Source organism: Halichoeres trimaculatus, unplaced genomic scaffold (assembly GCF_033239565.1).
Source record: "Halichoeres trimaculatus isolate MK-OKI-2021-1 unplaced genomic scaffold, fHalTri1.1 fHalTri1_scaffold_8, whole genome shotgun sequence".
Lineage (NCBI taxonomy): Eukaryota > Metazoa > Chordata > Actinopteri > Labriformes > Labridae > Halichoeres > Halichoeres trimaculatus.
Window position 1 is genome coordinate 38,928,386 of NW_027437186.1, and position 13,262 is coordinate 38,941,647.

The 13,262-nt window shown below is 46.8% G+C and overlaps 2 protein-coding genes across 2 annotated transcripts in view; one reads left to right on the plus strand and one right to left on the minus strand.

Annotated features, from left to right (window-relative positions):
* The window catches only part of cnnm1 (cyclin and CBS domain divalent metal cation transport mediator 1), a 21,277-nt gene extending 20,058 nt beyond the window's left edge, over nt 1-1,219 (plus strand). The window contains exon 10 of the mRNA XM_074676332.1: nt 1-1,219. This exon is cut by the window's left edge and continues 576 nt beyond it. The gene's annotated coding sequence lies outside the window, so the exon portion shown is untranslated.
* Nucleotides 1,220-1,935: 716 nt separating this feature from the next.
* got1 (glutamic-oxaloacetic transaminase 1, soluble) lies at nt 1,936-6,460 on the minus strand. The gene is made up of 9 exons (XM_074675682.1): nt 6,305-6,460; nt 4,842-5,023; nt 4,643-4,766; nt 4,304-4,416; nt 4,095-4,199; nt 3,805-3,955; nt 3,273-3,438; nt 3,033-3,175; nt 1,936-2,903 (listed from the first exon to the last, which is right to left on the minus strand). Exons 1-9 carry the CDS (start codon nt 6,411-6,413, stop codon nt 2,764-2,766), a joined length of 1,233 nt encoding a protein of 410 aa, XP_074531783.1. The 5' UTR covers nt 6,414-6,460; the 3' UTR covers nt 1,936-2,763.
* Between the last annotated feature and the right edge of the window lie 6,802 nt (nt 6,461-13,262).

The window sequence follows — 13,262 nt, forward strand, 5'->3', positions numbered from 1 at the left end:
TGGCACAGGGAGCCGGTGCCACCCTAACGCACAAGCCTTTGACTAAAAGAGAAAAACTTCCAGACGACAGCACAATTTTTATGCCAGATTTCAGAACAAAAAGCCATGAATTGAATCTCAGCGTGAATTACTGGTTACTGTAAACACTGACCTCTCACAAAGAGAGGGTTGCACAATTTTACACAAGCCCATGTTGGAATGAACGACTGGATTTCTTACCTGTTTTTATACAGAGGCATGAGGATAATCATGTAATTTAAAGAAGCAATAGAAGTCATCCGTCCTGCTGTCACCTCACACACACACACACACACACACGTAGGGAACCAATCCTCTGATGAACATTCCTGTTGTAATCTGATGAAACACCTTCTGTCAGCGAACGCTGAGGCTTTTCCTGTGTACAGTTCACCTCCGTCTCTGAAGCTGCATACACCTCTTTAAAATAAGCTAGGGGACTCTGGGCGGGTCTGGGATGTTTGGGTCCAGGGTAAGGCGGGTTTTTAGAGTACTCTTACTGGACTGTAGATGCTACTTGCATGTTTGTTTCTGCTGCTGTAGATTTGTCCCCTGTAGAAAGCCCTGACCCTCCATATGCATGCTAACATTACAGGATGCATGAACGGGACAAAAACAACCTGCAGAGGAGCAAAGTATAGCAGCTTCAGACAGAGAAATGAAGAGACACAAACCTCAAGTTTTAGCGTCTGAAGCTAAAATAAGTCGAGGAACAGAATAAATAATAAAGACAAACAAGAAAAGCTGCAGTTGTAGTTTTCAGAAGAGATTTCAGGAGGGGTCAAAGGTCACTACCAACAGAAAAAGGAGGGTCCTGCCCTGAACGCTGCTCACTGAAGGAGGATTTAAAGCCATTCCTGAAAAGATGAACCAACGCAATAAAGAAACAACGTGTTTGATCAGACGAGAGCAAAGGAAGAAACGAGAACGCTGCAGAAAAAGACGAGAAGAGACAAGAAGGAGGAGGAGGAGCAAGATGACGCAGACTGACGTCAAAACACCACCTCCCTACACACACACACACACACACACACACACACACACAGAGACACACACACACACACACAGAAACACACACACACACAGAGACAGACACACAGAAACACACACACACACACACACACACACACACACACACACACACAGACACACACACACAGAGACAGACACACAGAAACACACACACACACACACACACACACACACACACACAGACACACACACACACACACAGAGACACACACACACAGAAACACACACACACACACACACACACACACACACACACAGAGACACACACACAGACACACACACACAGAGACAGACACACACACACACACTCACACACACACACACACACACACACACACACACACACACACACACACACACACAGACACACACACACACACACACACACACACACACACACACACACACACACACACACACACACACTGGCTCAGAACAAACTGCGGCGCTGAACTCTCCACGTTGACCTTCCTCCGTGCACAGAGCGAGCAGCGTGGCGTCTTCTGATCTGATAACGGACGGCGAGCGTGAGAGTTTGTGTGATTTAATGATTCAGAAATGTTTTAGAAACTCTTTAGTGTGAGAGAGTCGGTTTAAACTGTTTATATTTCTAGAGATTATTACAAGAAGTGTTTGGGAAAAAGAGGCAAAGCTGCGTTTTGTGGTGGAACAAACAGACGATAACTAGAGCTACCCAAAGATGATGAAAACAGTTCAAATGTTTAACGAAGGAGAAGGAGAAGTTTCAATAAATGGAATCAACATTTCTGGCCTGTTTTGTGTCATTTCAGCGTCAGCGTCTCTAAAATAACTCAGGGCTGAAGTTTGTCTGCAGAGTGAACATTTACGACACAACAGCCAAAGTGTTTATAAATGTTTATTGGGGTCAACGCGTCTCATTGGACGGTCTGAGAGGAGGTTTCCAGCTCAGCCGTGCGACTGCTCCATGGGTCCATTATTCACAGAGATAAGATCCTAAACTGGTTGATCATTAGTGCCATGGCTGACATGAGGCTGTTGTGTAATGGTGCCTCGTGCTGCAGACTTTCACTGTGCAAACTCAGCATTCATTTAACCTGAGCCTGAAAAACATTCACATTCACAGAGCTTAGCATCGTGTGTGCTCCGTTCACACAGATTCAGAGAGGTCATCACAGCAGCAGCTTTTGGGCTGAAGTCAGCATCATTGAAAAATTAAACAGATAAGAAATATCTTCCTGAGATCAGTCAGATCCTGTTCACAAAACACCACCCTGCTCTGAATTCATGAGTGAAACTGTCTCCTCTGGTCAGTGACTCAGTCTTCAAACCACAGATGAAGCTGGAACAAAATGAAAACGTGTTTTAACACTTGGATGAATCAGAACAGCATCAGATGTCTTCAGACGAACAAACCCTCTCATCACAGTCACACATTACTACATCTCTACATTATTCAGCGTTTTCCCATGAAGTTCACAAACCTTCCTACGTCTAACCAGGGACACTGAGGGCTAAACTACATCAGAGTCTCTGAGAGGAATGATGCAGGAACTTTCTGCTTCTCCTGGAGTCCACGATGAGACGGGGAATCCTCCAGGAGCTGTTAGCCTAGCTTAGCACAAACACTGGACGATAAGGGGAAAGACGCAGTGAGCTGGACTCTGTCCCTGGACTCAGGTGGATCAGGAGCAGGCAGGCTGATGTGCAGAGAACTCTGGGTAATGTAGTCTTCTACTGGACGCTGGTGACAGCCTCATGGATGGATTCAGCGACATATTCTATGTTTCTTGAGGTTAAACCGCACATGTTGATGCGGCCGCTGGCCATCAGGTAGATGTGCTTCTCCTTCACCATGAACTCCACTTGTTTGGCTGCAGAGGCAGTGACATTCAGTCATTTGTTGTTTCTGATCAGGGAGTAACTCCAAACACATCCTACTTTCTACGGGGAGATGTTTGAGTGGTTGCTGTTTCTGGTTCATACTCTACTTTTGTACTCACGGTTGAGGCCTGTGAAGCTGAACATGCCGATCTGCTGCGTGATGTGGTCCCAGGTCCCGGGCGTCCCCAGAGCCTGAAGCTTCGCCTTCAGCTGAGCTCGCATCAGCAAGACCCTGTCAGCCATGGTCTTCACATTGTCCTTCCTGTTCAGACAAAAGACACAAATCAAACCTCCGATCCAGAAAGCTCCGTGTGTCGTGAGCGTTAAAGCTCTGCAGAGCAGAGAGCGTTTGTGCCGACCATTCAGCAAAGAGCTCCGGGGAGTTCAGAGTGACAGCCACGATGCGAGCCCCCTGGGATGGTGGATTGGACCAGGTGGTCCTGACGATCTTCTCCATCTGTGACAGAACTCGCTTCAGGTTGTCTGCGTCACGAGCCACAATGGTCAGGTTTCCCACACGCTCATCTGATGGATGACACACAAACAGACTTCAAGACATGGAAGAGGATCCTTCTTCTGAGGAGAAAACCAACACACACCTCTGGATTTGTTTGACTTAAAGTGACGGATGTGGACGTGAGTGAAAGTCTGAACCCTGCAGAGGAGGACGTGGGGATTTCTGTTGGTGTGAAGCTCAGTGATGCTGTTTCATCATGTGTTTAACTGCCTCTAAAAATCAACCGTACGCTGGGCTAAACATGTTCATATAACTGTTCAGATGTGGCCTGAGGACATTTTGTGTCTGCTCTTTAGATTTGGCTCAACACCAAACGATGTCACCACGTGTCGCTGTGAGCAGCGGATGTGAAGCAGAGCGTGTGGGTCACTCACTGTAAAGGCCAAAGTTCTTGGAGAAGGACTGAGCGCAGAGCATTTCAAAGCCCATGGAGACAAAGTAGCGCACCGCCCAGGCATCTTTATCCAGACTGCCCGAGGCGAAGCCCTGATAAGCCGAGTCAAAGAACGCAAACAGCTTCCTCCTCTGAAAGAGAACAGGACGAACCATCAAACCCTCAGCACGCAGAGATAAACCTCAGCAGGTAAAACCACATCCTGAGTGAGCCGACGCCTGCTCGTGGTGAGCTAATGATTCACATCGCAGAGCTCCAGGTGTGTCCTACCATCATGACTTCAGCCACCATCTTCCACTGCTCTTGTGTTGGGTCCGTGCCTGTTGGGTTGTGAGCGCAGGCGTGAAGGACGAAGATGGAGTGCTCCGGACAGCTCTACAGGAAACACAGCGACAGAGAGGGACAGTAAACAACAACAGGAGGGCGATAACCAACAGAAAGAGGTCAAAGCCCCCAAAGGTCAAACACACACTGCCTACCTCCAAGTCACCAAGAAAACCAGCCAGATCCAGCCCCCTCCTCTCTGCGTCCCAGTACTTGTATGGACGGACGTCTTCAAAGCCAGCGTTAGCAAACACAGCGTTGTGATTTTCTGCAACGACAGTTGGAGAAATGGTTGGTAGTTTTTGGCTGACAGCCTCCTTCATAAAAACTGATAAACCAGGAGGAACGATGAGAGTCCTTCATGAAGCTGCAGACACTCACAGGGGTCTGTGGAAGTCCCTGTGGGATCTGAAGACCCAGTCCCTCTGAGGAGCTGGATCTAAGCCTGTTGGTATCTAACCTCACTGCGTGGTCGTGTTAGTGTGTGCGTTTACCCCAGGTGGGTGCAGACACATAGACAGGTGTTCTGGTGTTGTTGCTGCCGTTGTAGAAACGCCTGAGAAACTCTGCGCCCATCTTCAGCGCGCCTGTGCCGCCGAGACACTGGACGGCTCCAACCTGACGGAGACAGAAACACACATCAGATTATAACGAAGGGAGAAATGAACATCACAGACTTTTAAAATCACCAACCCTGTTATCCTGGATGGCTGGACTGTCCTCTCCCAGCGCGATCTTTGAGGCCGAGGACCTGAACTCGGGCAGGCCCAGGATGGGCAGGTACTCGTGGTTCAGCCGGTCATCATGGACGATGATCTTTTCCACCTTCTTGACCACTGGTAAAACCCACGGCTTGCCTTCATCTGTCCGGTAGGCTGCGAGGGACAGGGGAAGATACTCAGCAAAGAGAGTGGAGGATGAAATGAAGTTTCACTGTTTGACCACACACAGCTGGAATTAAAGAATCGTGTTGTTGACCTGATTAAGTAACGCGTGCACAAAAAATGACCTCAAAAGATCCGGTCAGAGTTCTTCAAACAGACGTGATCTTTCCAGATGAACCCTGTGTCATCAGCTGATAAGGAGCAGAGAAGCTCCTCCCCTTTGTTTACCCTCCCAGCAGAGACTGATGACCCCCCTGTGTGAGCCGCTGATCAGACATCAGCTTCACATCATCATCTTTTCATCCACTGGCATCAAAGACACAACAACCGGTCAAAGTAAGATCAAACATGAGCTCACAGACGGTTAGAGGTTATGAAACGACACAAAGGCATCGAGTCTTCCCCTCTGACAGCATCTTCTGACATCTTGGACAGTTTGTTGCCTACATTTCCCAGCATCCCCCTAATACCTGACCATCTGCAGCACCGTGCAGGAAGCAGAGGATTACGAAGCCTCAGCCTGCCGTGCTGATCATGGGGTAGCCTCGTCCTCCTGTGCAGAGCTGCTCCTACACGGCTAACACACGGCTAACACACGGCTAACACACGGAGCTAAACGACAGCTCCCACACTGTTCCTCTGCCATGTAAGCAGCACGGATTATGACTTTTAATGAGATTAGCGCTCCAAACGGCTGAACACAGGACAGAAATGTGGTATTTTCTTGCTTCATGCAGGACTGAGCGACACGTATTTAACATCCTGCAGCTCGTTCCTGCTGCATGGGGGAGCTGTAATCCAATCAGGCTCAGAGGTTATTGTTCACAGGGAGCAGAGACGACCACTCTTTGTGCTGTTGCATAACAAGAAATCACCATCATCAAAGCTGCAAACAGCGGCTGCTGGGGCAAAGCTGAGCAGCAAAAACACGAGTCAGTGAGGAGATTATTCTCTGAGTCTGATCAGAAAGACTGAGACATTAAATTCACTCATTAATACCAACCAGGAACTTTGTTATTGGTGCTGCAGTAACTGCTGAGACCACTTCATCTATGTACTGCTGTTACACTGTTGGAAGATGTGTGAGCTCATAAAAACAAACTTTAAATAAAATTCACGTTTACACTTTAACACAGAGCGGTCAACGTCTGAACGACAGCATCAGGGATAAACTGTTGTCTTCAGGGTCCAGTTTTCACTGTAACAACTGGATCCAGTGATTTCATCAACCTCCAGTGAGGCTGTCATTCAGACTTCACAATCAAAGCTTACCTCCCACTCCAAGGTTCACCTTGTTCTGAAACTGGTCGTTGTTAAAATCCTGCGTGAGCTTGAAGACGGCGACAGGAGCGGCCTGAGGGACTTCACCAAACACAGACATCGCTGCTGACAGCTTCACCAGACAGGAAACAGACCTCAGCAGGGACAGCTAACCACAGAGGGAGACCTCACCTTCAACTTGGATTTGGGGGATTGAAAGTGGGAGTGAGCGGATTAACCAATAGGAACCGAGTGAAAGCTGCCCAACCAATCACAGCGCTGCTCCCGGTCAGGTCAAAGTTCACATAAACACTCCCACAGGGACTGTTGACCAATCACTGCCTCCGAAACATGAGCCACAGCGTCACAACAAACTGTGACGGTGAGAGTGGGCGGATCAGGATTTAAACGCAAGTACAAACTTCTGCCACAAGATGGCGCCAAACCCCTGTTCGAGACTTTATCAACAGCACCAGGAGTCTCACCTCCATGACCAGAGCAGCAGGCTGCAGGAAAACAGGCTGATGAAGACAGAAAGAAGAAAAGGTCAGAGTGGTACAAAGACATGGATCCATAGATAAAGCATAAAGCTGAAACAGATCAACTAATGTATTTATTTAAAGAAAGAGTCAGAGTGAGGCAAATGACTCAGTGGATCTGGGACTGTGTGTGTGAGTGGATCTAGGACTGTGTTAGTGGATCTGGGACTGTGTGAGTGAGTGGATCTGGGACTGTGTTAGTGGATCTGGGACTGTGTGAGTTAGTGGATCTGGGACTGTGTGAGTGGATCTGGGACTGTGTGAGTGGATCTAGGACTGTGTTAGTGGATCTGGGACTGTGTGAGTGGATCTGGGACTGTGTGAGTTAGTGGATCCGGGACTGTGTGAGTGGATCTGGGACTGTGTGAGTGGATCTGGGACTGTGTGAGTGGATCTGGGACTGTGTGAGTTAGTGGATCTGGGACTGTGTGAGTGGATCTGGGACTGTGTGAGGGAGTCCTCCTGAGGGTTTTGGTCTGTTTGGTCCTGAGGGTCTGGTCTGAGCCCTGCAGTGGACTCTGGCTCCTCTGGCTCTCTGCAGCCGTCTGCAGGAGCTGAAGTGATTAATGAGCTGGTCTGTACCTGCTGCTCTCTCCGGACCAGCAGCTGGTCTCTGAGGCAAAGCGCTGTGGCTGAACTCGTGTGTGGTAATCAGTCATCTCCATCTTTAATAAGAGCTCGTATCCTGCTGTGAAATATTCAGTTATGTTGTTGAAACTTCTTCTTCAGTCACGCTTTAAGCTCCTGAGAGGGACTTCCTGTTTCTGTTGGTTTTGGCGCCTCCTCTGGAGAAACATTTTGCTTTTTAACTTTATCCCGTGTTAAAGCGTTTTCTCATCAAACGTCTCACCTGTCGTCTTATTAAACTGGAACATTTCACTCACCGTGAATATTTGCTGGAAAATAGAAAAAAATAAAATAAAATAGATGATTTAGAATAAAGAGAGAGACATTTAATGCAGCGTACTGTAAATATTTTTTCTGATTCACCCTCAGAGTGATCACAGGAATTAAAGATTACAGTTTTAAAAACTCAGATTATGTTGTGTATGATCATGTTTGAGGTACCACTGTTTTTTCCAGTCAGTCAAAAACAACTTCCTGTGACTTTAATGAAGTGAGCACAGTTAATCCTAACCAGGTTATCACAGCGCACTGAGTGACTGTTTCCCTCCTGGTTTTAGTCTCAGATCTTACTCACTTTCCCCACTGGTCCCTCCCCCACTCATCTCCTCGTTTCACTTTTGACAGTAGATGTTTTCATTCTTTCCGACCAGGTGAGGGTGTCTCCGATGTTGGCTATCACTGTCAGCTCTGCAATTATGGGATTTGAGCTCCCTGAACACGGCTCGGGGGCCCAGGGCAGGGTTTGCTGTGTGCGTACGGGGAGGCCCTCAGGACGACGGCGTGGGCTGTGATGTGAGGTGTGAGTCAGAGACGAGAGTGACAGGAGCCGCCTCCGGCAGGTCAGTGCCCGCGGGAGAGTGTGTCACATCCAGATCAATTAGACAAACATTCACAGGCAGCGTTCCCCTCTGTGTCGCTGATATTCAGCTTATTTCAGCTTATTTCAGCTTATTTCAGCTTATTTCAGCTTATTTCAGCATCCAGCTTTGGTGTTAAAACAAGGACAGAGCCTCGACGTTCTTCTGGGACCACTTTTCCTTTAGCATGCACGTTAGCATTGTAGCATGCACATTAGCATTGTTGTATGCACGTTAGCATTGTAGCATGCACATTAGCATTGTAGCATGCACGTTAGCATTGTTGCATGCACATTAGCATTGTTGCATGCACGTTAGCATTGTAGCATGCACATTAGCATTGTTGCATGCACATTAGCATTGTTGCATGCACATTAGCATTGTTGCATGCACATTAGCATTGTTGCAGCAGCTCCCTGACTCTAAAACACACACAGACGCACATTCAGGCACAAGACAGTCACATTCCAGCTGCGGTTTCGCTGAAACACAAACAGCAGCGTGTGCACACACACACCGCTGCACATTCCTAGGGGGGCGCTGCAGTGCTGCTCACATGTTGCCTTGGCCTCTGCGTCTCTGGGTCAGAGAGCCGCGCTGAGTGACCACCTTTTTAGCTGCCCGCCATGTTTGTTTTCCAAAGACAGTGTCATCAATTCTCTAACAAGTGACTAGACACAGCAACAACAGAGAGCGCCGGACCTCCCTGCTGCTCTCTGTGTAGTTCAGTGACTGATGGAGCATGCATGCAATAACACACATCAGTGCTGTGTGTCCCGCTGCATTCCTGCTGCTGTGTTTGTGTGAATGTCTCTGCATGTTTGTGTGTACGTGTCCTTGGTATCATGACACGAAATCTGTTTTTCTTGTGCATGCAAACGTTTACCCTTTGCTCCCGCATCCGACAGAAGACGTACAGCATGAACACCTGAAGCTGAGTGAGCAGAGATACTCATCTGACTTACAAAGAGATTAGTGTTTCCAATCAAACAGAGTCTGCACTGATCGCTCAGGAAGAGCTACTGCACAGATCCCCCCGTCAGTGACAGCCCATCAGGTTGATGTTTAGGAAATAAAAACATTTCTTACAAAGCTTCCTTTAAATTCTGATAACTCCACTCAACAACCAAAGGTTTGACACAGAGGGAGTTTGACTCTAACTTCTTTGACTTCTGAAACACACAGCACAAACTAGCATCTCTACGGACTCTAAAGAGTTAAATAACAACTCGATGGATTTATTAGGTTAATGTTCTCGTTTAGGGCTTAAAAAACTGGGCTGTGTGGATTTGGTTAAGCTGAACTACACCTTGTCCTTGTCATGTGTCTTCTTGCCAAGCTACTGTCAGCTAAGCTAACCGGCTGCACAGTTAGCTTTCCTTTGGTGACGTAGCCATTGAACTTTGTACAACATTAACATGAAACTTGTCACAAGACAAAATAAATTCAGTGAGATTCAAAGAAAAAAAAACTACATAGTGTCCTGAGGAAAGATCCTGAGAGCACCTAAATCATGGACAAAGATCATCCTGTGAATTATATTTCACTACATGTTTCATGGAAACTCAATCTTCAGGGAAAATCCGTATCACATCTCCAAAATAAGGAAACTGTCAGAAATTAGACTAAAACTCAGACCAGTCTGAAGAAGAGGAGTCGATGTGACCCTCTGTACCCGCTGCATGCCGTTAAACTTCACCAGACCATCCAGGTTTGTCTTTTTGTTCAGACAGCTCCTCTGATATTCCCCTAAAGTTCATCCATCCATTCATTCATTCATTCATTCATTCATTCATTTTCTTAACCACTTATCCTGTTCAGGGTCACAGCTGTCATTGGGCGAGAGGCGGGGTACACCCTGGACTGGTCTCCAGCCAATCACAGGGCTGACACAGAGACAGACAGCCATTCACACACACACTCACACCTACAGACGATCTACAGAGTTTAATTAACCTGGTGAACATGTTTCTGGACTGTGGGAGGAAGCCGGAGAACCCGGAGAGAACCCACGGGAGAACATGAGAACTCCACACAGAAAGGCCCACCGGCCGAGCTGGGAATCGAACCAATGACCTTCTTGCTGTGAGGCTGCAGCACTAACTGTGCAGCCCTCCCCTAAAGTTATTTAATTTAATTTAAGTCCATAGTTACTTTGTTCTTTTTCATTTATGACATTATGACATTAATCTTATTCTGTTTTTTTTATTTTGAAATCATAAATGATAACTTTTTTCTTCTTGTGACTTCATAACACAACTCCTTTCCTGTAATACTGCAGTTTTATTTGGTCATATTTCAACTTTGTTCTTGTACATTAAAAACTTAACCTGTAGCTCTTCATCATTTTCCTCTTGTGACAGTTTATCTGTGATATTACCACCTCCTTTTTTATGCTCTGTTGTAATCTTGTGACCAGACTCTTGGTGAAAAGGAGAACAGTTAAAACAAATACAAAGAGCTCCTAAATGACAGACTTCATATTATTTATTTGTCTTAATGTAATTATGTAAATAGAAATATGTTTCTATTGTTTCTATTTTTTTAACAAATTTGTAATGTCATATTTTTATCATTATTCTGTTTCTTATTGTTGTTGTTTTTACTGCAGATGCTGTGACAAAAAAACAAAATTCCCATGAGGATCAATAAAAGAACATTTTATTTCATATTATGATTTCCTCCAAGAAAAGAAAAACTTTTAAACTGATGTAAATTTTGTAAAGTCAAACTTATACAGAAGAAATGTTTTTTTTTATGATGCTAAACTCACATTTCATGCATTCATGTGTTTCATGTGTTCATAACTTGGTCATGATCTTCGTCGTCTGTGGAAAGTGTCCCGGGGTTTGAAGGATCAGCTCGTATTGTTCTCCACTTCTCCCGCCGTGGCCTTCACCCCATCGGGCCGGGTGGAGCCTCAGACTCCAGGTTTACAGGGTTTCTCATTGATTGATGTTGTCTTTCAGCCAGCTCCTGCTCTGCAGACCTCAGCTTCACACAAATACACAGGCCAAGAAACAAAGACAGGAAGTGGAGGACTCCACGTGAAGCTGACTCTTATTCTCCTGCATTAAGCTATCAAAAAAGAGACGATGAGAAAAAGTCTGACGTCTGTTATTACCTTTCACGATGTGTTTTATTCTTTGTTCATCCATATGTGGAGATGTGTTTCTCTCACTCTCCCATCCACGCAGGGGTCAGAGGTCAAGGTCAGCCCAGAACAGGAACTCAGAGTGGGCGGAGCCTGCCTCCAACTGATGCTTGAATTTCTTTCTTCGCAGCAGAAATCATTTACAAAGATTTAACCTCACTCATGAAGAGTCATACTCTGACAACAACATGTCACTTTGATGGAAATGCCACCGTGGGTGCAGGACAGAAAGGAGCAGGATGTTTACTTCTTGTAGTCAGGACGCATGCACGCTTCGATTTTAAGGCAAAGTCATCTTTCCCAAGAGAGCCGTAACTGCCCGAGCAAATTAGAGAAAGTCCTCCAAGTAACGAGCTGAACTCGATTCAACCTTTCGATATCGTCCGTATTCATCCTCCGCTCTGGCCAAGTAGGGCAGAGCACACACAGCTGAAGGGAAAACTCAAGGTCCACACACCCCCTCCTGCTGAAGCCCCCTCCCCTGCCAGCCGTTATCTGCCCAGCCCCTGCTCCAGCCGAGGGGATAAGCGTATTTAGGCTGCATGTTTCCTCCTTCACCACATTCCCAACAGTAGATCACAGACATTACAGGCCCGACATCCCCTCTGTTAGCACTCTGTATACAAACACACACCTGCTGGGGCAAGGCCGTCTGGGGGAGAATTACAGCGGGCTGATTTATGACGCCCCAGGGAGGCCAAAGGGCAGGGAACGCAGACTGACCTGACCTCACTTCCTCCTCTCTGGTCTCCAAGTTCAGCCCTCCATCGTGGCACACACATCGTGGCTTCGGCTCTGGAGCACGTAACCCTCTCACGGCCTTTCACACAACCCAAATAATCAGTGTTTCTTCTTCCTGAGCTGGTAAACGCAGTGAGCCCTGAGGGGCTGCTGCGACACGCAGAGTAACGCTCACCTCCAGCCCACGTCCTGGAATATTTGGCTCTTTCAGAGCTGAGGGTAAGTGGGTGAGAACAGGAGTTTTGTTCAAAAATTTGGCCCCCTCTGGCCTTCTCATTTCCGCCTGCGTGAAGACGCTGTCATTCGTCACTCCAACCCAGGCAGCGGCACAATAGCACAGGCCGAGTTCTGGCCACTGACACCATCACACGGGCTGCTGATAAGACTCACCTTCCGGGACCCAGGAGAGCCCAGCAGCTACAGAAACACAACAGTTTGTTCCTCTGCCACTCAGAGGGCGAAAAAAAGGGAAAGTGGACCCAACAAAATGAGCTACAGGAGCAAATAACGAGATCAGAATCCATGCAACGTTGATTTGCTTCAGATATTTTACTGAAGGAAAAATCCTCAGGCAGCCTCCCAAAAAAAGACGAAGAGATCTCAGAGGTATCAACTAAAGTTCCTCAATCATTACAGGAAATCAGACAGTGGGCAAGCCTGGACTCATCTGTTCCCCCTGTCCCCCTGTCCCCCTGTCCCTATCAGCTCGTCATGAAGTGCTGAACAATAAAACAGTCATCGTCAGCTTCACAGCTCACCTGTTACAATAACACCTGTAAACAACACCTGTTGCAACCTGTAAACAACAACACCTGTTACAACCTGTAAACAACAACACCTGTAAACAACAACACCTGTAAACAACAACACCTTTAAACAACATCACCTGTAAACAACAACACCTGTTACAACCTGTAAACAACAACACCTTTAAACAACAACACCTGTAAACAACAACACCTGTTACAACCTGTAAACAACAACACCTTTAAACAACAACACCTGTTAACAACACCTGTAAACAACAACACCTGTAAACAACAACACCTGTA